Source organism: Hemiscyllium ocellatum, chromosome 16 (assembly GCF_020745735.1).
Source record: "Hemiscyllium ocellatum isolate sHemOce1 chromosome 16, sHemOce1.pat.X.cur, whole genome shotgun sequence".
Lineage (NCBI taxonomy): Eukaryota > Metazoa > Chordata > Chondrichthyes > Orectolobiformes > Hemiscylliidae > Hemiscyllium > Hemiscyllium ocellatum.
Genome location: NC_083416.1, coordinates 80726359 through 80753200, shown reverse-complemented (window position 1 = coordinate 80753200; position 26842 = coordinate 80726359). Strand labels below are relative to the sequence as shown.

The 26842-nt window shown below is 39.3% G+C and overlaps 1 protein-coding gene across 1 annotated transcript in view; it reads right to left on the bottom strand.

The window, feature by feature from the left end:
* Nucleotides 1-176: 176 nt before the first annotated feature.
* Nucleotides 177-26842, bottom strand: part of LOC132823507 (protocadherin gamma-A11-like) — a 38994-nt gene continuing 12328 nt past the window's right edge. Inside the window, exon 2 of the mRNA XM_060837436.1 lies at nucleotides 177-1238. Coding sequence (XP_060693419.1) covers nucleotides 1089-1238 — 150 coding nt within the window. The 3' untranslated portion in view covers nucleotides 177-1088. The remainder of the gene's footprint in view (nucleotides 1239-26842) is intronic.

The window sequence follows — 26842 nt, the reverse complement described above, 5'->3', positions numbered from 1 at the left end:
CATTGTATCAATGTAACTGAGTAGCACATTTTCACACACATTTAGAATTAGAAAATAAAACCAATTTTGCCTGATATCCAACTGCCAGCAAATGGAATTGCAGTTAAAAAGGATACAAGACAGAATGCTCTGAATCAGAATTATTTCTTTATTAAGTCAATTGGATTCACTAACAACAAAATGCACTTTTAAAACATCGACAAATCTAAGTGCCTCTGTCGAAGGCTTCTGCATAGACACTGATATCAAGTAACGTAGCAAGTTAACTGGACGCAACAACTGATGGAGGAGATGGATTAAAAATTAGATTTCAATGCACAAGTAAGAAAAATAAAGTCTTTGAAGCCGTTCAAAGTATCAATTTGCCTTCTTAATGGTCCACAACTGCTCGTCACTAGCATCTGCACATTGGTTCTGAAAAATATCAACATTCGTCTCCATCCCCTGTTGTGTATAGAATATATATTTTGCCTATTATCCATATATCCATGACTCAGCCATTATGTTTATTCTATTGCATTTAGAAAAAAATGACGACTCAGTGCATTGTCCAGAAATAGATGATGGGAGAATGATCAGAATTGGGAGAGATTGAGCAGATGGTTGGGAGATGATGGGGTGTGGGGTTGGTGGGGTATTCCTTTCCAATAAGGTAAATGCAGAATATTCTATTAGGAAGCTTAAAAAAAAATAGTCCTTCCAGAAAGTGTATCACATATTCAATTGAAATTGTCTTTTCAGAAAACAAGGAATACCAGATGCTATACACAGGTGACAGTCTTACGGTGCAAAAATCCAGATCATTATGAAATGGGTACGCACATCTACAACTACGTGAAGAGACATTTCCTTTATTAATATCTATATATAGCCAAACATTATTGAGATGCACACTGTCGTCGTTCATTCGAGAAGCATGCAATTTGACTGTACAGAGCTTATTCATCTTGGAATATAATGTGATGCAAGTTTGAGTAATATTCTTCAATTAAGTTAGCCAGAGTAAGCAGACCAAATACATTTTTGTCAATTTTCTCATCACACTGACAAAACATTAATTCGAGTCACAATGTACCCATTCAGAGCACCTATAAGGCTCGAGAATGTATTTCTACAAGCCTTCTGGGATCAGGTTCCACTTCGCATTTATCCGAAGTATATAACCCCATCCCATATTGTCCTGAAGAGCATCTTTCAATGGAGGATTGCTCCAGATCCCGTGGTCTGCTGCTGTATGCCTGGAAACACAAATGAGAAAGCAAGTTTTAGATTTTTTTTTCTTTTCATCTGCACACTTGGAAGTAAAAAAAATTACTATGTGAACAACAAATTATTTCCGCATGTCACGTGAGAAAAAAAGTTACTTGCAAAACATCGTATGAAGTCATATTTAATTATGAGATGTATTTAAATTACTATCAGCATACCGTTTGTATCTCTACTGAAGTAGTCTATTAGATTTTTTTCCTATTGTTGGAAATCTGGTTTAGTTGTGACACAAGTACGGTTTTCTGATTGGAATAGTAGCTATGTTAATGCTCCAGCTACTTTGACTCACCATTGTTATGTTTTTTCAAAACATTTCTACGGCCATATAGAGTTTACCTTGCTGCTATCAATGCCCACCAACATGCATACAAATTTGTCCTTTATTTTTATTTAACGTGCACATTTGTGTCTACGCACTGCAGTAACGCAATGTTGAATTCACAAAAGCAATGCACCGATGATATTTGATATTTGTATACATTAATGGAAAAGATTTCAGTAAAAAGGATAAAGGGATGGATTATGACGGGGGAGTGGAATATCAGATAACCCTTGCAGGGAAAATACAAAACTGAACATAAAAAATTCTCCTGGTGTGTAAAGAGAAAAGCATTAGTGAAGACAAATGTAGATAACTCGCATTCAGAAATTTGGGAAGTTGCGAAGAAAGAGATGACAGAACAATTAACTATGAGCTTCAGTTCTGTCTTGACAAAGCTTGCATAGAAATTATTGTTATGTCTACTGCAATCAATGGATATGAGATCTTGGTAAGATTAAGGTTTTGAACTCAATTATTAGCCATTATCATAAGGAATAGCAGAGCAGGCTTGAGGGACAGAGTGGCCCACTCTCACGTCTCTCTTCTATGCTTCTATGTACCAAGAATGTTGGATAATATGTGGTCTTGTTAGAGGTAGGGACTAAAAGACATCAGTATTATTAGGAAAACGACGTTGGGGAAATTGATGTGAAGAAATGCCAATAAATTCCCAGGGCCTGAAAATCTACACCCCATAGTCCCCTGACGAAATGGCTAGGGAAATACTGGATGCTTTGGTAGTCATTTTTTCAAACTTCTGTAAACCCTGGAACAGTGCCAATGGATATCTGATATAAACCCACTGGTTATAAAAGGAGGTAGAGAAAGCAAGAAACAGGAAATTATGGACCAGTTGAAGGCTGACATTATTCGTGTTAAACTCGCTGCAGCTCATTGGGAAATATTTAATAGCAGAGCATTTAGAATACAGTCACACAATCGAATAGTGAGCACGGATTTATGAAAGGGAAAGCATGCTTTGTTATCCAGGGATGTAAGGGAAAGGTTAGTAAAGATGATTCTTAATAGGAGCGACAATGACAGCGTAGTTGTCATGGGGTCTTTAACTGTCCAAATATAGACAGGGAATTCTGCAGTTCGAGTACTTTAGATGGGTCAGTTTTTTTGTGTAGGAGGATTTCCTGATACCGTATGCAGATAAGTCAACAAGGGATGTGGCCACACTCGATTTGGTGCTGGGTAATGAAACCTGCCAGGTGTTAGATTTGGAAGTAGGTGAGCAGTTTACTGATAGTGACCACAATACGTTTACTTTAGTGATGGAATTCTGTAAATGTTCCTTCCATGAGTGAATAAAAATCACCAGATCATTAATGTACACCATACAGTTGGGTTATCTGGCAATGACCTTATTAGTCAGTTTCTGAAATGTTGCTGAAACTTTTTTCATACCAAACAACATGACTTTGAACTGATATAGTCCATTTGGTGTTATCAAAACTGAAATTGCCTTTGCTCGTTCTGACAGAGGTACTTGCCAGTAGCCTCTGAGGAAATCCAAGTGTAAGTTGTTTGTCCCACTTTTTCAACACAGTCCTCCAACCGTGGAATTGGATATGCATCAGTTTTTGTAACAGCATTGACTTTGTGATAGCGCCATGAATATAGGTGAGCTCCAGTCACTGCAACTGCTTATTAAGACATTATTTGTTTAGTAATAAGATGCAGGGAAGCATTCACTTTCTTTCTCAATAAATGCCTTTTGTTATAAGGTGCTTTAACTCCTCATCTTTCTGCTGAAATTCTATCAGCTTAGCAAAGCTAATGATACTCGCATGTTTACCTATTTGCTCCTTTTCTGTTACATTTATCCGATATCAAAATATGTCTCACATAACGCTATGTCGACTTCCTTATCTGTGCCTTTTGATCTCTCCTTCTTCAAATTGTGCCTCTATGATCTTGTGATCACACAATCAGGGAAAATTCTTGGATAAACATCCTTCAGGTCTGAAGTTACCTATGTCTCCACTGCATTTTCAATTAGAGTAGGCAGCACACCTACTGGTGAATCAGCTATATGATTTCCAAGGACATTGTATTCCTGAAGCTGAGAGTTTTTCCAGTACACCCACCACAAACTCTCCACTCCTCTCTGGACTCTCTAGCCTCACTTTACATAACTGAGCACTTTTTGTCTCACCATGAATTTCTGTTACAAGTACCTTTTCTGGCAATAGTCCCTCAGGGCAGCATATCTTCTCATCCTTTAACGTCACATACTGAGAGGAGCCTCTAACCCTTCATACTGTAATCTCATTAACCATTACTCCTGGCCTATGTGAATAAGTTTTACCCTTGCATGTATATTTTTTTAAACAGATCTGGCACTTTATCCTCAATGAATCTCTGGTCATCTTGCACAATCTGAAGCAGTTGTCTAACTTCACTTGTGCTTTTTGTTACTAGTTCAACGAAACTTTCAGGCTTGTCTGGTTTTCATATATCCTCTCGCCCACTAGCACTGTAATTTCATCTGGCCCACTTTATTACAATGAAAACACAAGAACCTTTTAACTTCTTTTTCCCCATCAAGGGTTTTTTTTAACACTGTGGTAAATTATCCTTGTGATCTTAACTGGCATCTACCTTTCCCTTTCCATGTGAGGATTTCTTTTTGCCCCAGTGTCTATCCATCATGGACTGAAATCGATTCTGGGAGCCAAGCCAAGTTTTATGGACCAGCTCGTAATCGTCAGTCACTTCAGCTGCTATCCTTGCTGGTTTAACTCTCTGCTCTTCCACATGAGTTTGTACTACTTCCGACAGTGAATTTTTCAATTCCTCTAAAATAATTACCTCTCTAAGAGTGTCATAGGTTTGCTCAATTTTTAGAGGTATTATCCATCTATCAAAACTACTCGATTTGATCCTTTCAAATTGATCAGGTTTGACCAGGGTCCTTCTTTAGATCCCTGAGACGATTTTTATAGGCTTCTGGTAACAGCTGATATGCACTTAAACTGGCTTTTTTCACCTCCTCATACTCTCATGATACCTCCTCTGATAGTGGTGCGAGCATGTTACCATCCTGAATACAAGTTACGTTTAGACCAACAACACTGCATTGGTCTAGCCACATTTTGAAATGAGATGAAAAACGCTTTGACATCCTTTTCAGCAAATTTCGGCAACACTTGAACATACTTAAGCAGTTTCTCGCTAGGCTTTTGACTACCAGGGGCTTGCTCATCTTCACTCTTTTTCTCACTAAGCCTACCCTCAGTCTTTATCTTCAGCCTTTTAAGTTGATTTTCTTTTTGAAGTATCAGTTTTTGGAGTTCAAAAGCTCTCTCTTTTTCTTTCTTTGCTCTATCTTATTCCATCTCTTCTGCTTTTAATCGTAATTCAAACTGTTTCATTTCTGCTGCTCTTTCTCATCTCTTGCCTCAAATTCAAGCTGTTTCATTTGCAATTGAATTCTTGCCATCTCCATCGATTCTGATGTTTTCCAGTAAGTTTAAATGCTGAGCTATTGCTGTAATTTTCTCTAATTTCCTCGCAAAAGCAGGCAGTTCGAATTCCATATTTTCTGCTCATTAGTGCAACTTGATCTTATTCACGTTTTGCAAAACTTCCAAAGTCACCACATCCATATCCAGAAAACTTCTGACGACTGGAAGAGCCATTCTTATCCCAAGCTTTGTCTACCCAACGAAACAAACACCTGAAATAAAGACACTAGCACCTACCACTTACTGTTTAAAATCCTGCAAAGAATCCCCAGTTTCTTATGGACTAGGCCAGACCACTCAAAATATTCTTAAGAGGCAACTCAGGCCATAACTTTGCAATTTGTTTCAGTAAGTGGTCAGTGAAACTTACTCAGAATAAGCTAGCTCAGCTGGCTACTAGATTTTAAAACAAAAATCTATTCACAACACTACGCAATGAATCAGAAAAAAAAAACAGAATAAAGAACTCTGACAGAACTCAGTCTGTCTAAACTAGACTTAATTATGCTGTTCGGAAAATGCACAACAGTCCGAATAAGCAAGCTCCCTTTAAAAACTAGTATAAATGGAATACATGCTTACAGGTTGAAGTTGAAGGGCAGAAAGAGAGAGAGAGAGAGAGAGAGAGCTTCCACACAGCCCACTGTTGCACTCCTCACCCGTTCAAGACTGAACTAAACTGCTCAGCTAGAGCTGACCACTCTCCTTTCATTATACAGGTCATTTCTATTACATGACCACTTTGGCCTGAAGTCTCATCCTTTTACATGTAAACAAAATGCCTCTCAAAATCCATTCCATCTCTCTTGCAAATCAGACTGACTGGAGCCCAGCCTGGTTTATTAGCCCTCTGAAAAAAAAAATCAAGAACAGAGTATCTTTGAGCCAAGGAACAGCTTTTAGGAAAAAGAAAGACTAGCTTTGTGATAATGGACCCGGGTTAATTATACCCTTGGGTGACTGTTTGTATGAGGTTTGCGTATTTGCCCTGTGTCTGCGTGGGTTTCCTCTGGGTGCTCTAGTTTCCTCTCACAGTCCAAAGACGTGCAGATCAGGTGAGTTGGCCATGCTAAATTGTCCATAGTGATAGTTGCATTAGTCAGAGAGAAGTAGGTCTGGGTGTGTTACTCCTCGGAGGGTCAGTCTAGACTTGTTGGTCCAAATGGTCTGTTTTCACACTGCAGAGAATCTAATCAAATAATGAAACTTTTTTTCACCCACAGTGCAGTCCTGTTCTCGGAGTCAATGCTTGAAAAGGTAATATGGGCAGAAATGCTAATTTATTTTGCAAAGTGTATAGATAGACACTTCAAGGGTCAGAACCTTTAGGACTATAGACATAATTGTACAAGTCAGAATGAAGCTGGCTGCCCTGAGTTGAGTCAGCAGAGACACAATGGGAGAAATGTTGTCTTTTAACCTCCAACTTCCGTGATCCTGTGATTTAATTGCTAAATGGATGACTAGATGAAGAGCATAAAGTTCCTTAGAATTTTGAACCAGTTCGAAGGGTAACATTAGCAGTAGAAGCAGTTAGGCTGCAACACATCAAAGCCAGAAACTATATCCTTGTGGGCATGCAGTACTACTTGCCAAGATGGTAGAGTGTGAAAATTATCACTTTTGCAAGGAACCAACAAAGTGATGCTCAAGGCACGAAGACTTGCAAAGGTATAATTCCATCCCTTTTGACCCTGCCTATAAATTGTACTATTTAGGTAGGATGTGAATGCGTTGGAGCTGACGTAGAATGTTATCTAAATTGATACCTGGCATGAGTGTTCTCTCATGAAAGCATTGACCGTGATGAAAGTATGGACAGACTGCAGTCATTGTTACAAGGATAGTGTTGACTTCATATGTATTGAAGATTATTGAAACATGTAAGATGCTAACAGAAATTTATTGTATGAAAGTGGAAAGGGCATTACCTTTTGTGCATATGCCCAGATGATTGAGTATAATTTTTTAAAAGTGATCATCTTTTTTTAGGGCAGAAGTGCAAAGAAATTCTCTTTTATCTGAGAGGTGTGTGTAACTTCCCTCTGACTGCTATCTGTGAGAACTCCATGCTTCCTCATGTCGTGGAGGTGGGACACTGAAATGTTTAAGATGAAAGTAGATAGAATCTTGTTAGCCAGGCAAAAGTTGTGTTCTGTATGTTTCAAGTTCTAACTTGTAAGCAAAAGTTGGATTATTAGGAATGTTGATTTCGAGATACAGTCAGATCACCATGACCTTACTGACTGTTGGATCAAGCTCAAGAGAGTGAATATCTACTTTTCCTCCTAATTCACTTGTTCATATCTGGTCAGTGGGAAATTTACCAATGATGGATGTCCCATAGAATAGTCAGGTCGCAGTATGAGTTAGTCGTACCTTCAGAATAATATGTCACAGTTAATTAAACAAGCGTTGACTATTCGGCCCTTCAAGCCAGCTCCACCGTTCAATGCGATCATGGCTGATCTTTATCTCAATGTTATTGTTCTGCATTCTCCCAATATCAGTTAATGCATTTGAACTCTGAACAAAACCCCCCTTTCTTGAATGTATTCAATGTCTTGGCCTCCTCCACTTCTGTGTTAGAGCAATCCACAGGCTTTCAGTGAATTATATTTTTCTCATCTCAGACTTAATTTGAACCCCCTCACCCCCCCCAACCTCCCCCCCCCCCGCCCCCAGTCAGGGAAATCATTCTTGCTGCATCTCGTTTGTGCAGCTTTGTTTGAATATCTCACGTTGTAAACAGATCACCTCTCATTCTTCTAAGAGTACAGACTAAGTCAGATTAGTCTGCTTTATAGGATGATCCTGTCATACCTAGAATCCGTCTAATGAATCCACACTGCATTCCCATTATTTTAAATATGTATTTCCTTAGGTTGAAGATATCTCGACCTCACATCCACTTTCAATGAAGGTCAATATACTGTTGGTCTCCTGTATTGTTTTCTGCAATGAAATTTCCCACACGAAGGGCAATCTTGTCAAAGTTGGCAGCACACTGCACACAACACTGGGAATGTGGAACATTGACTCTGGATGCCAGGAGGTGTCACGGATTCTATTTAAATATCAACAATTGAATCTCCTTTTGATTATTATCGACTACCTTCTGCAGGCAAATGAGAACTTGAAACATACAGAACACAAATTGGATGAAACAGAACGGTGTCAGTGTCAAAATGTTCTCGGTGGAAGACTTCAGAGACCTTCACAAGAGTGAATTGATTACATATGACTAACCTATCTTAACAAGTGCAGAATGAGATAATGACAAGACTACATCTGGGGAAGTTTTTAATGAAACAAACAGAAGGGAAAGACGCACTTGACCTCTTCTTCACTAATTTTCTTGTTGAATATGCATCTGTGTACCACAGCATTGACATTTCTTGTGCAGGCAAACTCCTTTCCAATATGGGTGTTAAGTGAATATATGCAACAATTTTAGCGATTCGAAACAGGGCATCCATTAGGTGCTGTGGAATGTTAGTTGCAGCAAATGTTTATTCAACCACAATTTTTAATCTCGTGATTTGGCATATTCTCAGTGGTATGAACAACACAGGAAAGCCTGCCAGAAGCGTCGTTAAATCTAAAGCATCAATCTTGTGGAACTATAACCCAGGGATATTTGTGAATGAAGAATATGCAGCATATAGTCAATAGAACTAAGTGCTTCCATAAAGAATCAATCAAATCATTGTCTTGCAGTTCTGCCACATTCAGTTTACAGTGATGGTGAAATGTTAAACACGTAACAAGTGAAGGAGGCTTTTAAAATATAACAAATGTTCAGTTATTGGAGCAACTAGTGAAAAAAGACAATCTTGACTATTCTGGAACCAGCTAGTTGGGCCATCAGTCACAACGTCCTTCTTGTGTTCTCATGATCACAGATGCCAGTCTTCAGCTATTTGATCCACTACATTGTAACAAGAAATAGCTGCAAGTATGGTACACTGCCAATCTGTGGTTCTGGTAAAGTTACAGTTTCTGGAGTATGAGCCATTAATATGGCTACGTTTGTCATCACAGTTACAACTTGGGCATTTAGAAAATTGCCCATTTTGTTTTGTCCATTCATCAGCAACATTTCAAAACACAACAATTACTACCCCCTCACCTTACTCTTACTAATTAGTAAAACGATTGAAGAAGCCTCTAATATGTGATTGAGCAACACTTATTCCGTTATCAGTTGCTCACTGATGCACAGCTTGGATCCAGGAGAGACACTTAGCTCTTAAATGCACTACAGGTTGGTCCAAACTTGTTCATAATTCAAAAGGTGATGTGCCAGTGAATGTCATTGACATAATGGCAGAATTTGTCAAAAGTGGCATCACAGAACCCTGGTAAAACACAAATCATTAGGATTTTGTGATAAACATTCCATCGATTAGAATCAAAATTAATGCTGATGAAAGTAGTCTAACTTTTCGAGTTTGCTCATCTTGGCAAGGACATCCAAGTAGGAGTTCCTTTGGTTCTGTTCTAGACCTAAGTATTTTAAACTGCTTCACCACCAATTACCCCTCCATCTCAAATTTAGAGGTGAGGACGCTCATTGTCTCAGAAGTATGTGATAATGTGTACCCATATAAGTGTAAATAAATGATAATTTTGATTTATTACACATGATTTTATTAATATTAATTTCTATGTTTGGATTATTGAATTTTGAATTAATAATTAATGGATTTTCCTGTGTATCCAACGGTGTTAATGATTGTCTTATAATTATTTTTAGACCCATAGTGACTTGTTTACAATATTTTTGAGAGCTATGCTTCCCAGAATTAATGGGTTTCTGCTGAGACAGGAGAGTTTAAGAGCGTGCACGGGACATACCATCCTGTCTAAGCCTTCTCGTGAAACTTTCTAGTTATTTTTTAAGTTTATGGGCAACACACAGAGCTGAAAAGGGCTTTGTTTCACTTTGGACCCGTTGTGCAAAGGTCTTGGCTGAAGACAGATATGCAAAGCAATGCTTCCGAGAAAAAAGAATAAAAGCGTAGATTACTTTCTAAATGGTGAGAAAATTTGTAAAGCCAAAGTACAAAGGGATCCAGGAGTCCTAGTCGAGGATTCTCTAAAGAGTCCGTGATTAAGAAAGCGAATGCAATGTTGTCACTTATCTCAAGAGGGTTGGAATATAAAAGCAGAGATGTGCTACTGAGACTTTATAAAGCTCTGGTTAGACCCCTTTTGGAGTACTGTGTCCAGTTTTGGTCCCTACACCTCAGGAAGGACATACTGGCACTGGATCGTGTCCAGCGGAGATTTACACGGAGGATCCCTGGAATGGTTGGTCTAACATACAAGGAATGGCTGAGGATCCTGGGATTGTATTCATTAGAGTTTAGAAGATTAAGGGGAGACTTAATAGAAACGTACAAGATAATACATGGCTTGGAAAGGGTGGATGCTAGGAAATTGTTTCCATTAGGCGAAGAGACTAGGACCCGTGGACACCGCCTTAGAATTAGAAGGGGTCAATTCAGAACAGAAATGCGGAGACACTTCTTCAGCCAGAGAGTGGTGGGCCTATGGAATTCATTGCCACGGAGTGCAGTGGAGGCCGGGACGCTAAATGTCTTCAAGGCAGAGATTGATAGATTCTTGATGTCACGAGGAATTAAGGGCTACGGGGAGAATGCGGGTAAGTGGAATTGAAATGCTCATCAGCCATGATTGAATGGCAGAGTGGACTTCCGATGGGCCGAATGGCCTTACGTCCACTCCTATGTCTTATGGTCTTAAGAAAATTGACAGAGTTGAGCTGGTTATACTTCAATGAAAGGAGTACTGCAAACAACGCAGATGAATTAAGGGCAAAGGTAAACATATGGCAGTACGATGTAACCCCTAAACGGAAATCTGATTAAAGTGTGGAGAAAATTGATAGTTCAATATCCCTGGATATAGAGGGTTGCTGCAATATAAAGTGGGTGACAAAAAGATGTGAGTAGCAGTATGGGTTATAGAACCAATTACATTTGTGAGAAGGGATGATATACTAATCGGGCAAGGGACAATCACACAACTAGGAATATGTTATACATGCTTAAATAGAGAGAGAACAATAGAAGAACACTTACGCACACAGGTTTCCACCAGTAGGAACAAGAGGACAAAAAAACTAGGACAGTAACTATTTCAATATCAACTGGGTTTCAAACAATATAGGAGACACTGAGGTTGGAAAATCCATATACTGTGCCCAGGATGTTTTAATAAAATATATTTGAGAAGCCCAACCAGCAGAGACATAATTCTGGTTTTAGTTTGTTGAAATGAAGACGAGCAACCGGATGAAGTGACAATGGGCGACCATAACTGGGACAGTGACCACAAGTCAGATTTAGTATTATATGGAAAAGGAAAGAAATAAATCAGGAGGAAAAGTTTTAAATATCGTGAAAACAAATTTTACAAAACTGAGAAATGGACTGAGAGGTGGACTGAAGAGGACTGCACTCGTCTAAACGCCAGAGAGTATAGTCCTAAACCGCTACATCACCCGTCAAAAGACAACCAATCGACTGAATGTCCTCTGAACTCTATCCAATGCAACTACATCTATACTCAAGTAAAGGGGCCAAATTTGCACGTAATACTCCAGGTTTGTTCTCACTAAGCCATCATACAGTTGGAGCAACTCTTTCCGCCTTTTATACTCTAGTCCTTTAGAAATAAATGCCAAAATTCCATTGGCCTTCCTTATTTCCTTCAGTCCTTGCTCACTAATTTGCTCAAATGATTGGACCAAGACAATCAGATCTCTCTGCACTGAAGCACTCTGAAGTTCATTTCAATTTTGACAACATGTTGTCCATTTATTCCTAGTTTTCCCTCAAACTTTCACAATAATAATCAGGAAATACTCTGAAATTCTTTGACAGATGTTGAAATTCTGAAGAAGGGTCAGCAGACTGGAAACGTTAACTTTGATTTCCGTCCACCAGATGCTGCCAGACTCTTTGTAGTTTTACAGCAAATTCTGTTTTTGTTACATCATGCATTATTTTTTCCCAATTGGAAATATGTTTACACTGTTTGCTTCAATAGTTTACTTATGTAGAAGTAAAATATGAGGTCTGCAGATGCTGGAGATCACAGCTGAAAATGTGTTGCTGGTCAAAGCACAGCAGGCCAGGCAGCATCTCAGGAATAGGGAATTCGACGTTTCGAGCATAAGCCCTTCATCGAATTCCCTATTCCTGAGATGCTGCCTGGCCTGCTGTGCTTTGACCAGCAACACATTTTCAGCTACTTATGTAGAAGAGCAGTATTGAAAATCTGAAAGCAACACAATCCCTATATGCTCAACAGTTTGGCAGCATACATGATTAGAAAAAGGCAGACAAAATAACCAGAAGCACTTTAAAGAAACAAGACTATAAATGTCTTGTTATAGTCTAATTTGCGCTGCCCAATGGAATGTTGGAAATGGGTTCCGTTCAAGAAATTTCAAGAAAGGCATTCTATTACTGTCAAGGCTTATCTTAACAAAACAATTTAGTGTTTTTCGAAGTGATTATCAATACTGATATGCTTAAATTAATTACTAGTTTGAATGCCATAATGCATTCTGAAACGTTTGTACGTATAGCTCACCTCGGTGGACTGCCCACTTCCCTTCATTTCAGAATTCAATATTTTTCCACTTCCTTGTAACATACACTGCCCAGTCTTGATGCTAATTATCGGTGAATCAGGACAATGCAATTGTAGCAACATAGTGTCATTCATAGCCTGATCTGTACCTAATTTGCAAAGAACAATTTGAGGGAGTGTATCGCTTTCATAGACCCTTGCAATATTCGGTGCAAGATGACTATTCTCACCCGGTTTAAGAATTTCATGTCGCGAGTCTTTCTGCATTAACATGGACCAAGAACAGCTGCAGTCATTCATTGAATTTCTGCCTTTGTGAATCTTCATTGCAAGGGTTATGATAGTCACCAGAAAAATCTAGGAAATGGCAGCAAAAGATATAGTCAAACAACGTCTTAAATTGAGCATCCACAGTTTTGAATTCGGCAACAGTCCAATAGTAGACGTATTTTCTGTATTATTTTCCAACACAGTTAACTTGATGCTGACTTTTGATGAAAAGACATGGTTTTCCATTGTCGCTGACGGCAATTACGAGATTCTGCTTGGTTAAATCCTTAAAACCAAAACGCCCATATGACAGATTTCTCCTGTATCAGTGGAGATAGTAAACAGATTTCCTTCTGATGTCTGTAATAACTGATAGAAAAGATGTGCATTCTGTCCAGAGTCGGCGCCGCTGGCCGTGACTTTAGCAACGAAGTATCCTGGAACGGAGTTTGGCATTGTCTCTTCATCAGAGAGTCTAATTGCCACAGACGATAGGATCACAGAAACATTATCATTCTGTTTACATTCACTTGTTGCAGCGTCACTGTGCGGAGCGGTTCCCGCATCGTTTACTTGCATGGAAAGCTGGAAACGTTTCAAGTTTTCGTAATCAAATGAACGGTGAGCAAATATCACACCGGAGGCCGAATTGACTGGGGCGAAAGCAGGCGCAGGCGAGCGGTCTACCAGGATATCCAAAGTGGAATAAGACAAATTGGCATTCTCACTAACGTCTGGATCAAATCTTAACACGGAACCTATGTACGCAGGGATCCGGTTATTCTCAGTAACACTAACAGTAACCGAAGCCTTATTAAAGTGCGGTGGGTTATCATTTACCATCTGAGACTTGAATACAGATAACTTTATATTTTCTTACCAGAGGGTACCTCTATCACTGCAGGTGATTGTGATGTATTCAGATACCGTTTCACGATCTAAGATACTAGAAAGTACCACAGTGTAGTAATTATTGAGTGGTTCATTAAGCTTAAAGGGACTATTTCTCGAGATAGAGCAGTAAACACCCTTCCCCTTTAGAATCCCGATGTGTTACCTTTAAAAGTGCTACCTACTCTGAAATTGGACTGGAATTAGACGTGATTGTTATTTCTGGAACGTCGTCATTAAGATCCAAAATCTTGATTAGGACAGTACAATAAGCTGGCACAGCGTATGAACCTCTGTCCATAGCCTGTACTGAAAAGGTATAATACTTTGTCTCTTCAAAGTCCACAATGCCATTGAACCTGATTTCTCCGTTGTGAGGGTTTATCCGAAAATGTTTCACAATCTGTCAGATCAAGATACTCCACAACCACCTGATGAAGGAACAGCGCTCCGAAAGCTAGTGCTTCCAATTAAACCTGTCGGACTATAACCTGGTACTGTGTGATTTTTAACTCTGAAAGAATAGATTATCTCGCAGTACAGATCTTCATCAATATCGTTGGCACTTAATTCCGCTGTGAGAGAAACTTCAGTTACATTTTCTGTGGTAGTTATCTCATACACTGTCTGCTCGAAGACCAGAGCATGATCATTCACATCAGACAACGTAATTACAATTCGCGCTGTTCCCGATTTTTTTCAAGCGTACCTCCGTCAGTCGCAGTTAGTGTTAGATGACGGGCAGTCTGTTGTTGTCGATCGACGGGTTTTTGAATTACTATCTCTGGGATGACATAATGGTTCTTATGTGGTTTTAGTTATAAAGCTAAGCATTCATTTTCGCTCAGCCGGTTAGTTTGCACGCCGTTGGTCAGAGCATCCTGATCAGATTCACCGTGAAGTTGGTAAACGCGATCCCACCAACGCATTTTCGGATACTGCCAAAACAAGCCGCTTTCTGGAAGACGGGTGGATTGTCATTTATGTCTTGAAACTCAGCTTCCACGCCATACAACTTTGGGGGGTTTTCCACTACAGCTTTCATCATCAGCAGACAGGTGAACCTTTCTTCACAAATTTGTTCCCTGTCCACTCTCTCTGTTATGAACAAGATCCCAGTACTTAAATTAACGTCCAGGTATTACTTTTGACAAGCGGATATAATGCGAAATCAGCGCAAGGAAAGTTGGCGCACATCCAAGCCCATGTCATCAACAATGGCATGAAACTCTAATTCTTCAGGAATTGAGTATCGAATATTTTTGAAGACTGAATTCAAAGTATATGCGAGTATTAAAACAAGGATGTGCCGCTGTGACAAATTCCAGCTTGACATGTAGACCACTTATGGATTAATGCACGCTAATCTTGCTGCCAGATTTTCCCAATAATTGCATGAAATTTTCGTGTTTGGAATATATTTCCTCATTTGACTGTTTTTCCGGAAGAAGAAAGATTTTGTTTTGCATTTGCGGTAGAAATAGTTTTCTTCGACAAAATCAAAAAGGGCAATTGGACTAGTAGTTTTCAACATTGCAGAGCGATTTTGAGAGATGAATTCAGACCGGAGATTGTGGAGTTCTTTTCGCTTCTTCTCTCCTGCGCAGTGTGCGATCCAGGGTGATGGTGTGGGGGTTGGGAGGGAGGGGATCAGAGAAGTGGATCTCCAGCCACTTTTCTTCATCTCATTGGTGGACAGCGATACGGAGAGACTTGTCTAATTATAACAGCAAGTCCTCTTAAAGCAATAGTCCCTCTATTGTACGCTAGAAGAACTGTTTTGTCCATTTATCCTTGTGCAACTTTGGTTGCAAACGCTATGTTGTTTTCCTGCTTTTTCTAAAACCTACCTATGTTGCTTGCTGCTCTTGTCACTTACATATATCCTTGGAGGGGTAATCGTGTTTAGATCGTTTCTTGAACTTCCCAGTACTGATACACACTCTTAATCCTAAAGTAGCAGAAGTACATAAGTTCAAGGTATTAACAAGTTGTCCAGAAGCTCTTGTGGCCCAACAATAGCATATCTCTGTCTGCATTATGAATTGTGGGATTGAGCTCCGTGTCAGTCAAATAAAGTATTGTCACACGATAACCAAACAGGTTGACCTTAGTCAATTGTAACTCCTTGAATTTGTTCGAAAGCAGGTTGCAAGCAAAACGGTCTGGTCTTTTTGGCCAGCCACCGTGAAGATGGCAATTGCAAACCAGCACTCTACTTTGCTTAACTCTCGAGAAAATGCAAAACAAATGGGAGAAAAGAAGTATAGACACGGGTGATTTATAAAATGGCAAGGTGTATGACTGAAATGATTTAAGAAGTGCTAACAAACCTCAAGATGTCTGGCAGCTTATGGACAGAAGGGAAAAAAAATCATGGTTCGAATTCAGTTTGACTCTTCTGCGAATAAATATGAGTTATATTGTGGTTAATCATTAACTGCGTTTCCTTCTTCACCGATTATGTCAGTCTGGCTGTGTTACTCTAACAGAGTTTGCATTTATTTGAGATATCTAGCATTAGCAATATTTTGCTTTTATTTAAGATGTGATATTTGCTCCTCAGCAATTGTGTCAACCTCTGTGCATCAATTTCAGATTTTCAATCAAACTAGCTCTGCCACCATTCAATATTTGATAATTCTCTTTGATTAAATAACCTCATATAAGCTTCATTAATTTTATGTGCAATTGTACTGAAATGGTTTCAAATATAGACTGAAATGTGAAACATTTCATAACTTCATGCATGAAACAGATAGTCATTTAAAAATAACTCCATTGTTTTTAAACAATGGACAATGTCTTTCAAATTATATTCCAGTTTAATGTAATTCTGTTTAGTAAAAGTTTTGTCTAAATTCCATGCAAATGCATTAACATTCTACTGTTTGGAGACAAGTTTGTTTTTTATATATCAAACCATATCACTGTGTAGTACCAAAACTCCCGTGAAACTGCTCTGCCCTCGACAAAGTCTACGCTACCTGAGACATTACACTTGGGCATTGAAGCTTCCATAGATCACGGGAGGCCAGTAGGCAACATATGAAGACATGCGAGGTTATACACGAGTTCCCAAAGACTATCTCACTCATAAATTGGCATTTTACTAAAAACTGGTGAGGGCGATGATCAATATACAAAATGAAGTCAGAGGCAGACCTATGGCACTGCAAGTGGGTAAATATCACAGATGGGAGGGGGAATGGTGGAAGAAAATCCTCATAGGCAATGCGATTGTTTGGAAAAGATAGATGTTTCTATGGTTAGCATTGTCATACATACTGCCAACTTCTTGCCAGGGTCAAAAATTCAAGAGAAGTCATAGATTATTATTTTTGAAATTGGTGAATAGATAGAAGTAGTGGGTTGTGTTAACTCTGATGATGTTGGAAAAATGGATGGAATGGATGAAATAAAATTTGGAGATATCCCAAGAGACTGAAAAGCAGCATCTCTACTGCAGGATTGCTTGTGTGCCACAGGCTGGTGAGCAGAGGAATAGGAAGTTCGAGAAAATAAGAAGGTGATTGAAAAAAGAAATTGTCCTGGAGAGAGGCCGTTGGATTTCTGGAGTACTGTTACCAGTTCTGAAGCAAGTGGCATCTGTGTAAGTTTGGAAATTGCACCTTAGTATGAGTGGTACAAATATCCTCGCAGGTAAATTTTCTGAAGCTTCTGGGAAGATTGAAAATAACATCAGAGGGACAGGAACCTAAGAACTAAATCAGGTAGAACAAAGCAAAGCTTGCAATAGGAATTTGAACTTCTGTAAATTGAAGTAGAGAGTAGCATAACCAAATCCCAGAATCAGCCATGGTCAAATTGTTGAACTTTTCTTAAAAAAAAACTTTTAAAGATCTCCCTCTACGTGCATGGAGCATTCACTACAGGTAAAGAGAATTTATAGCAGAAGGAAAAATGTATGTTTTTTTTCGCCATTATAGTGACTTGTTGCAAGTTGATCAAGTCTGGAAACTCAGAATTAATGGATATTCAACATTTAGGAAGTAAGGCAAAAAGCGAAAAACGGTGTAGATTTCTATTAAGAATGTATGGGATAATATTAATTGAGAGAGAAAATCCTCAATGAGAAGAATTTGATATTCTGAAGAAGAGTCATAATGGACTGGAAACTAAATTCTATTTCTCACTCTACAGATACTGTCAGACCTGCTGAGTTCATCCAGAATTCTCTGAGACAGTTTCAAATTTCCACTATCCACAGTGGTTTGTTTCTATTATGTGGTGATGTGGAACTAGCTTGCATTATAGCAAAGAAACTGAAGGCATAAAAGATGAGTAATGGTGGTTTAGACACCATTGCACAATAATGGAATTAGGATTTAAAACGTTGCTTGCTATATGGGCATGCAATTATCATGGGAGCATTCCATAAGACCATAAGACCATAAGACATAGGAGTGGAAGTTAGGCCATTCGGCCCATCGCGTCCATTCCACCATTCAATCATGGCTGATGGGCATTTCAACTCCACTTACCCACATTCTCCCCGTAGCCCTTAATTCCTCTAGACAACAAGAATCTATCAATCTCTGCCTTGAAGACATTTAGCATCCCGGCCTCCACTGCACACCGTGGCAATGAATTCCACAGGCCCACCACCCTCTGGCTGAAGAAATGTCTCCGCATTTCTGTTCTGAATTAACCCCGTCTAATTCTAAGGCTGTGTCCATAGGTCCTAGTCTCCTCACCTAACGGAAACAATTTCCTAGCGTCCACCCTTTCCAAGCCATGTATTATCTTGTACATCTCTATTAAGTCTCCCCTTAATCTTCTAAACTCCAATGAATACAATCCCAAGATCCTCAGCCGTTCCTCATATATTAGACCTACCATTCCAGGGATCATCCGTGTGAATCTCCGCTGGACACGTTCCAGTGCCAATATGTCCTTCCTGAGGTGTGGGGGCCAAAACTGGACACAGTACTCCAAATGGGGCCTAACCAGAGCTTTATAAAGTCTCAGTAGCACATCTCTGCTTTTATATTCCAACCCTCTTGAGATAAGTGACAACATTGCATTCGCTTTCTTAATCACGGACTCAACCTGCATGTTTATCTTTAGAGAATCCTCGAATAGCTCTCCCAGATCCCTTTGCACTTTGGCTTTACAAATTTTCTCACCATTTGGTAAGTAGTCTATGCTTTTATTCTTTTTGCCAAAGTGCAAGACCTCGCACTTGCTCACGTTGAATTCCATCAGCCATTTCCAGAACCACTCTCCCAAACTGTCTAGATCCTTCTGTAGCCACCCACTTCCTCAGTACTACCTGCCTGTCCACCTAACTTCGTATCATCTGCAAACTTCGCTAGAATGCCCCCAGTCCCCTCATCCAAATCATTAATATATACTGCGAATAGCTGTGGCCCCAACACTGAACCCTGCGGGACACCGCTCATCACCGGCTGCCATTCTGAAAAAGAACCTTTTATCCCAACTCTCTGCCTTCTGTTAGACAGCCAATCCTCAATACATCCCAGCAGCTCACCTCGAACACCATGGGCCTCACCTTGCTCAGCAGTCTCCCGTGTGGCACCTTTTCAAAGGCCTTTCGAAAGTCTAGATAGACCACATCCACTGGGTTTCCCTGGTCTAACCTACTTGTCACCTCTTCAAAGAATTCCAACAGGTTTGTCAGGCATGATCTCCCCGTACTAAATCCATGGTGACTTGTTCTAATCAGACTCTGCTCTTCTAAGATTTTAGAAACCTCATCCTTAAAGATGGATTCTAGAATTTTACCAACAACCGAGGTTAAGCTAATTCAGTCTGAACACAGGTTGTATACGTCCATTGAGTACCATTGGAGGAAGATTTCCTGAATTCTGCTCAGGGTAGTTTGTTGCTAAAGTTTAGTAAGGACCAAAACAGGGTTTCAGCCATTTCAGTTCAAATGTAATGCAAGAGAAATCACAAATTACTGCTCTGCTTTAGGGGAAAAAATCGTAAATAGTGACTGAATTATGGTTGCAATTTCCATTATTTTTGGAGAAAATGCACCTAGATCTAAAAATAGGGTCTGAAATGTAAAAAAGTGCAATTATGAAGGACGATTATAAGGATGAATTGTGTTATGGGGGGGTTTTGAAAAGTATATTAAAATATTTAACGTTTCCCAGGCAATGATTATTATATAAATTATTAAAATTACTTTTGACAAATGAATTCCCTTAAGACAACTGTCAGAGCCGTGCATACAAAACGATACTGAACATAGTATTTTGACAAAGGAGGATATTATTCAGTGGGAAGTAAGTTGTAGGGCCAAGGATTGGGAGAAGTTTTGAATGCGAGAAAGAAGGATGAATGAATTGATGATGAAAATGGCAATAGAATGTATTTTTTAAACGAAGTAAACACGAGAAAGGATTTCAATACTTTTTGCAGGAATGTTAAATGGAAAATTTAAGCAAAGACAAATTGGGTCTTTCATAGAAAAAGACTGGAAAATCCATGTTAGAAAAAAAAATGGCAATGATGCTATCTCGGTACATTTTTTTCTCTTTTCACTGAGTAAAAAACACAAAATGTCTCTCAATTCATTAATAACCGACTTTTTTAAGTAAGAAAAGAAAACAAAAATAAATTGTTATCTTGAAAAATTATATTGGAGTAACTAACCAGATAGAAGTTGGCAAATCCCCAAGATCTGATAATTATTGGCCTAGATTGTTGAAAGAGAGGGTTATCGATACACTTGATGCATGAGTGGTTATCTTTATATTAATTCTGCAACTGTGCTTGCAAATTGAAGGGTTGCAAGTATAACTCCCCTGTGTCAGAAAGTCGGGGAAGACAATAAAAACCAACAGCAGACTTGCTGCATAAAGTAGGGAATAGACTAGAATTAACTAGAAAGCAGATGGTCTTTGGGTATTCATTAAATAATTGTCTGATTGGAAAACGTCAGCATGGATTTATGAAAGGGAAATATGTTTGTAAATTTGAAAGATTTTTTTGAGAATGTTGGCAGCAATTTGAAACAGTGATTGTAATATCATGCATTATCAGAATTTATTTGATAAGGTTTCACATAACAGCGTAATTAAACAAAATTGATGTGTATTGTACTGGAGAAATACACTAGCATGGATTGGAGCATGATAACAGCTCAGTAGTGAAGATGTTTACTGATGATTCCATAAAGTTCACGACCATTCATGACTCCTCAGATACATAAGCAATCCATATTCAATGCAACAAGATTTGGATAGGATCGAGGCTTGAAAAGCAGCAACACAAACGCCAGGCAATGACCATCTTCAATAGGAAATAATTTAAACACCATCCTTTGATATTCAGTTGTGTTTCCATCACTGAATCAACCACTATCAGCACCTCGAGGGTTACCATTGACTGGAAATTATTTTTTCTACCTTCTCTCTGACACAGATGGGTTACATTTGCATTGTTTCCGAAGACCATTGCAGTCTTAATAGACTTGAAAGGTAATCACTAATACAAAACTTACATCGATTTCCCTCTCTTTCAAACATATCTAAAGGCATTGTTGCTATGTTTGCAGATAATACAAAGACAGATGGAGAGACAGTTCGTGTTGAGGAAGCAAGGAGACTGCAGAATGGCTTGGAAAGGTGATGGGAGTGAGCAAAGAAGTGAAAGATGGATACTATGTGGAAAAGTGTGAGTTTATGAACGTTGGTTGGATGAATGGAGACGCAGTCTATTTTATGACCTAATAAAGGCACTCGATGTTTAATGCACAAAGGGACTTGATATGTCTAGCTCAGGATTTTTAAGGTTAGCAGACAGCTCAAATGGCAGTTAGGAAATCAAATGCAATGTTATAATTCATTTCAAAAGTCTAGAACACAAGAACAGAGTTGGACTGAGATAAGGCTGTGGTCAGATCACGTTTGGAATTTTTAGATCAGGTTTGGGCTTCATATCTATAGAAGAATATGCTGGAATTAGAGGGGTCCAGCGGAGGTTTACAAGAATCACCCCAACAATGAAGGACTTGTTGCATGAAAAACAGTTGACGACTGAAAAACAGTCTCTGTACTCAATGGAATTCAGAACAATGATTTGGGATCTCATGAAAACTTACAAAATACAAGAGGCTGAGATAGACTGGACATAGAGAAGATGTTTCTATTAGTTGGAGATACAAGTGCCAGGAGGACAGCCTGAAAGTGAAGGGTGACTCCTCATAAATGTGATGAGGAAGACTGTCTTCAGCCAGCGGATGGCAAATAAGTGGAACTCATTTCCACAGAGGGCTGTGGGGGAACAAACCTTTGAGTGTATTTAAGAAACGTTAGCTACACTCATGATTGGTCAGGAGATTTGGGGATACAAGGACAAGGAAGGAAAATAGGATTGGGAAAATACCACCCACGATCGTATGGTGGAACAGACTCAATGGGCCAAATGTCCCAATTCTCCTTGTATAACTTAAGGTCTAAATTCAACTGGACTCACTATAAATGCCTAAGTGACAAGAGACAGTCAGAGGCTAGGAATACTGCGTTGAGTAACTCAACTCCTGACTCTCCAAAGATTTTTCACAAGTGAGGCACAAGTGAGGAGTGTTATGGAATACTCTTCGCTTGCCTACATGAATGCATCTTAAACAACGGTTAATAAGTTTGATGCAATCCACAATAAAGCAGCCTGCTTGACTGGCAGCAGATTCACAAGCATCCACTGCCTCCACCAACGATCAGCAGCAGCCATGTACAGGAAAAAAAACAAAAATTCATCAAAAATCCGTAAAATGTTCCAAGTTTATGGCCACTTCCATCTGGAAGTTCGAGGGCAGCAGATACATGGAAATGCCACCACTTGCAAGATCTCATCCAAGATATTTTACTATCCTGACGGATATATCACTGTACATTCACTGTTACTTAGTCAAAATTCTGGAACTCCCTTGCTTAGGGCACTGTGCTTCAGTCTGCAGCAGATAGACTACAGCTCACCATGGTCGTTTCATTGACAACTGTGGAAGGGCAATAAAAGCTGGCCAGCCAGCAATGCCCTAGCCCCACTAATGAATATAATATCTCCAAAGTAGAGAGTGGAATTAACTTGGTTTTTCTCAGGCAGAAAGATTCCAACCACTGATGTACTATAAAGGTAATTGCCAGTTGACCCAGTCACTCCAAATTAATATGAATGATGAGGATGGAGGCATCAATTGTGATATTTCCAACTTTGACGAAGGTACAAAGATTGAAGAGAGCTTTCGTTGTGAGGAGAAATTAAACAGCCTTCAGGGGAACATAGAGGGGCTGATGGAATAAATTGTGGAATAATTTGAGGTTATACAATTTTATTGGAGGACTGAAGATGAAGAGTATTTCTTACAAAGCAGGAAGTTAGAAAGCGTTGCCATCCAAAGGTATTCCTCTGGTCCCAACTGTCCTCATCTGCTGATTATAATTTTGTTCAGTTAACTTTTCTTTCAAGTTATGTTTCAACTTTTACAATATTTCCTCCAAACCTATGTTTTTCCAACTATTATCTTGTGCAATTTCTTCCTTGCTATAAAATAATAGATTTCCCCTTTAAATACATTACTTAATATACCTTTTTGAATACCAGAATTGTTTGATGTCTAATTCATCCATTTATCAGGATTGTTCTATTACACTTTGTTGGATCATTCAATATCAACAATTATTTACATCCCCATCATTACTTACATCAATTATTTACTTATAGATTGAATTGCTTACATCTTGGCAAAATGTATATACTTAATGGTACTAAACACCATGGCATTTATGGACTAATTCCAAAGGATTCAAAATGAGCCCCTCACCTCGTGAACTGGGTGTTTGCTGGTAGAGATTGATGCCTTTCCATCTTTTGCCTTAGCACATGTGCCAGTCTTGTGAGGAATCATGGATGCAGCAGAATCATGTAACTTTAGAAACATTAATTCATTCAAAGCTGGATCATAGAGAAATTGTTGAGAGAATCTTTCATTTTCATAGGCCTGCGTATAATTAGGCGGTATCTGCAGGTTTATGCTAGCCTTTTGAATTCCTTGGTGAGAGTTCTTCTCAGAAAAGCATGACGTATTCCAACAGCAAGAAATATTTCTACGTCTGTGCAACATAATACCGAGAAAAGCAATGGTCAGAAGTAAAACAAATGATGTTGCGCCAAATAATATCATCAGGTAAAATTTGATACCAGATTTCCATGGTACAGGGGTCCCCAAAATTCCAGTGTTTGATTCCTTTCCTTTTCCATCATCCTGCACTGATACATAGATAGTGACTGACGATGAAAGAGGTGGAGTTCCATTATCCCTCACCATAATTACAACTTTTATACGGTTTGAATCTTTGCGTGTGAAATGGCGAATGGTCCATATCTCTCCAGTTTCCTGAGCAATAGTGAACAGACTTTCATCACTGGACCGGTGAAGCTCGTAAGAAAGCTGCGCATTCACACCAGAATCAGCATCCTTAGCTGTAACCTTTGTCACCAAATACCCTGGTTCGGCCGAAATCGGTACTGTTTCCTCTATTCTGGATCCTTTGATTGGCAAAGGCGACACGATCACAGGGGCATTGTCATTCTCGTCTATTACAATCACATTGACAGTTACATTACTGCTGAGTGGAGGGGACCCAGCGTCCGTCACTTTCACGTGGACTTCAAAATTTGTTAAGTGTTCAAAATCGAAAGATTGGTGAGCAGACATCATGCCATTGATCGCATTTATTGAGACGAACGTGGATGCAGGAAAACCATTTATCAGGTTATCTAAAATCGAATATGAAAGTTCGGCATTCTGACCGAAATCTGGATCAAAGGCTGACACAGAACCAATGGAAGCGCCAACAGCATTGTTTTCTGTGACGTGCATTGAGAAGGAAGGCTGAGCAAAATGAGGCGCATTGTCATTTACATCTGAAACTTGAACTTGTATGGTTTCTTTAACCGAGAGTGGGGGGGAGCCATTATCAGTACATACTATTGTAATGTTGTACTCTGGTACATCTTCTCGATCTATATCACCGTGTGTCACTAATGTATAATAATTATTAAAAGAAGTGATTAGCTTAAATGGAAGCGTTTGTGGGCTTCTGCAGGAAACCACTGCTGCATTCTTAGAATCTTTGTCTACAATTCTAAGAACTGCTATGACGGTATCTGGTGAAACGTTTTCTGAGATCGTGCTCGACGTAGTGGTTAATATTACTTCTGGAGCATTGTCGTTGATGTCAGTAACGATCACCAAAACGTTGCAGTATACTGCCATTGAAAATGCGCCTCTGTCTTTAGCTTGTACTGAAATCTGATAACGATCTACTTCTTCAAAGTCCAGGAGTCCATTTAAACTGATTTCTCCCGTGGTAGCATCCAATCTAAAGGTTTCACGTATTTTATCAGGAGTGTGCTCACTGAAAGAATAGATTACTTCGCCATTCAGGCCCTCATCCACATCTACGGCAGTTACTTTCACAATCACTGTACCTTTGGGTGTATTTTCTGCAAGCGTAACTTGATAAATATTTTGTTCGCACACAGGGACGTTATCGTTTGCGTCAACGACTGTAATTTTAATATGAGTGGTTCCGAATTTCTTTGGGTTCCCGCCATCAAACGCCGTTAACGTTATCCCAAAATTCGGCTCTTGTTCTCGGTCTAAATGTCGCTGCAGTATCATTTCTGAGATGCCAGCATCGCCGCCGTCTGGCTGTGATTTCAATGTGAAATACTGATTTGGGCTCAGTTGATAGGAGCGAACACTGTTGGTTCCGGCATCCGCATCAAAGGCACGCTGCAGTGGAAAGGCCGTTCCAAGCGGCGTCAATTCTGATATTTCCAGGTTCACTTCCTGTCTTTGGAAAATGGGCGCATTATCGTTTATATCGAGAATATCAACTTCAATACGATATATTTGAAGTGGATTCTCGATCACGGCCTGTAACATTAGAACACAACTGTGGGCTTGTTCACACAACTTCTCTCTGTCTATTTTTTCCTTGATATGCAAGATGCCAGTTTCTAAATTCACGGTTAAGTATTGCCCTTTGTTTTCAGATGCAATCCGAAACCTGCGCTCGGACAGCTGTTTAATCTCTAAACCGAGGTCCTCAGCAAGATTCCCAACAAAACTACCAAGCTCCAATTCTTCAGGAATTGAGTAACGAATGTTTCCAAAAACGGTGCGATATACTAGAATCAGGCAAAGAACGGGCCACTGCGATACTCGGCTCTTCAACAAAAAAGCCATTCTCGATCAAAGCACTGCAAGGATAACTTCTGATTCTTTTATAAATTTTGCTCTGCTATTGGAAGGAAGAGAATAGAAATATGTACTACCTTATGTTTCCTGATTTTAGAAAGAAACGATCGTTTTTCTTACTGTTCCGGTAGTTCTTTGTTAAATTCGCTAAGAATACATGCACAAATCCCAGTGGGCGTTCTGCGACTATTCCTCAGATGTGAATCGAGCGCACAGAGAGACGCGTGTTCTTCGCTTCCTCGATACTGGTCACTATTCGATGATGGGGGAGTGGCGCTGGATCCTCAGCCACATTTCCTCACCTCATTGGTAAACAGCGACACAGAGAGACTCGGCCAATAATAACAGTTAGTACTCTTAAAGCAATAGTGCCTCTACAGATCCTGAGAAGAACTGCTTTGTTTATTTAAAGTTGTGCAACTTTAATTGATCTTTTCAGCAATACTCACTATATGATTCACATGGTGTATCTATTTCCTTGTTAAATAGTTAACAGCAGGCACTACAGATTTCATGACGATTCATTTGAGAAATATTAGTCATCACTGCTTGGATATACAAGCAAAAACGATCGAATGAATAAGATTGCAAATTCATATCGCTCACATTGTTGCTGGAATCATGTATTCATCAATTTTTAAAAAAATCATACTTTACCCTCCGAGTATATTCACAAACTGATTAAAATAATTAAGTTTTTCATCTTGACGGTCTGCTTTGATG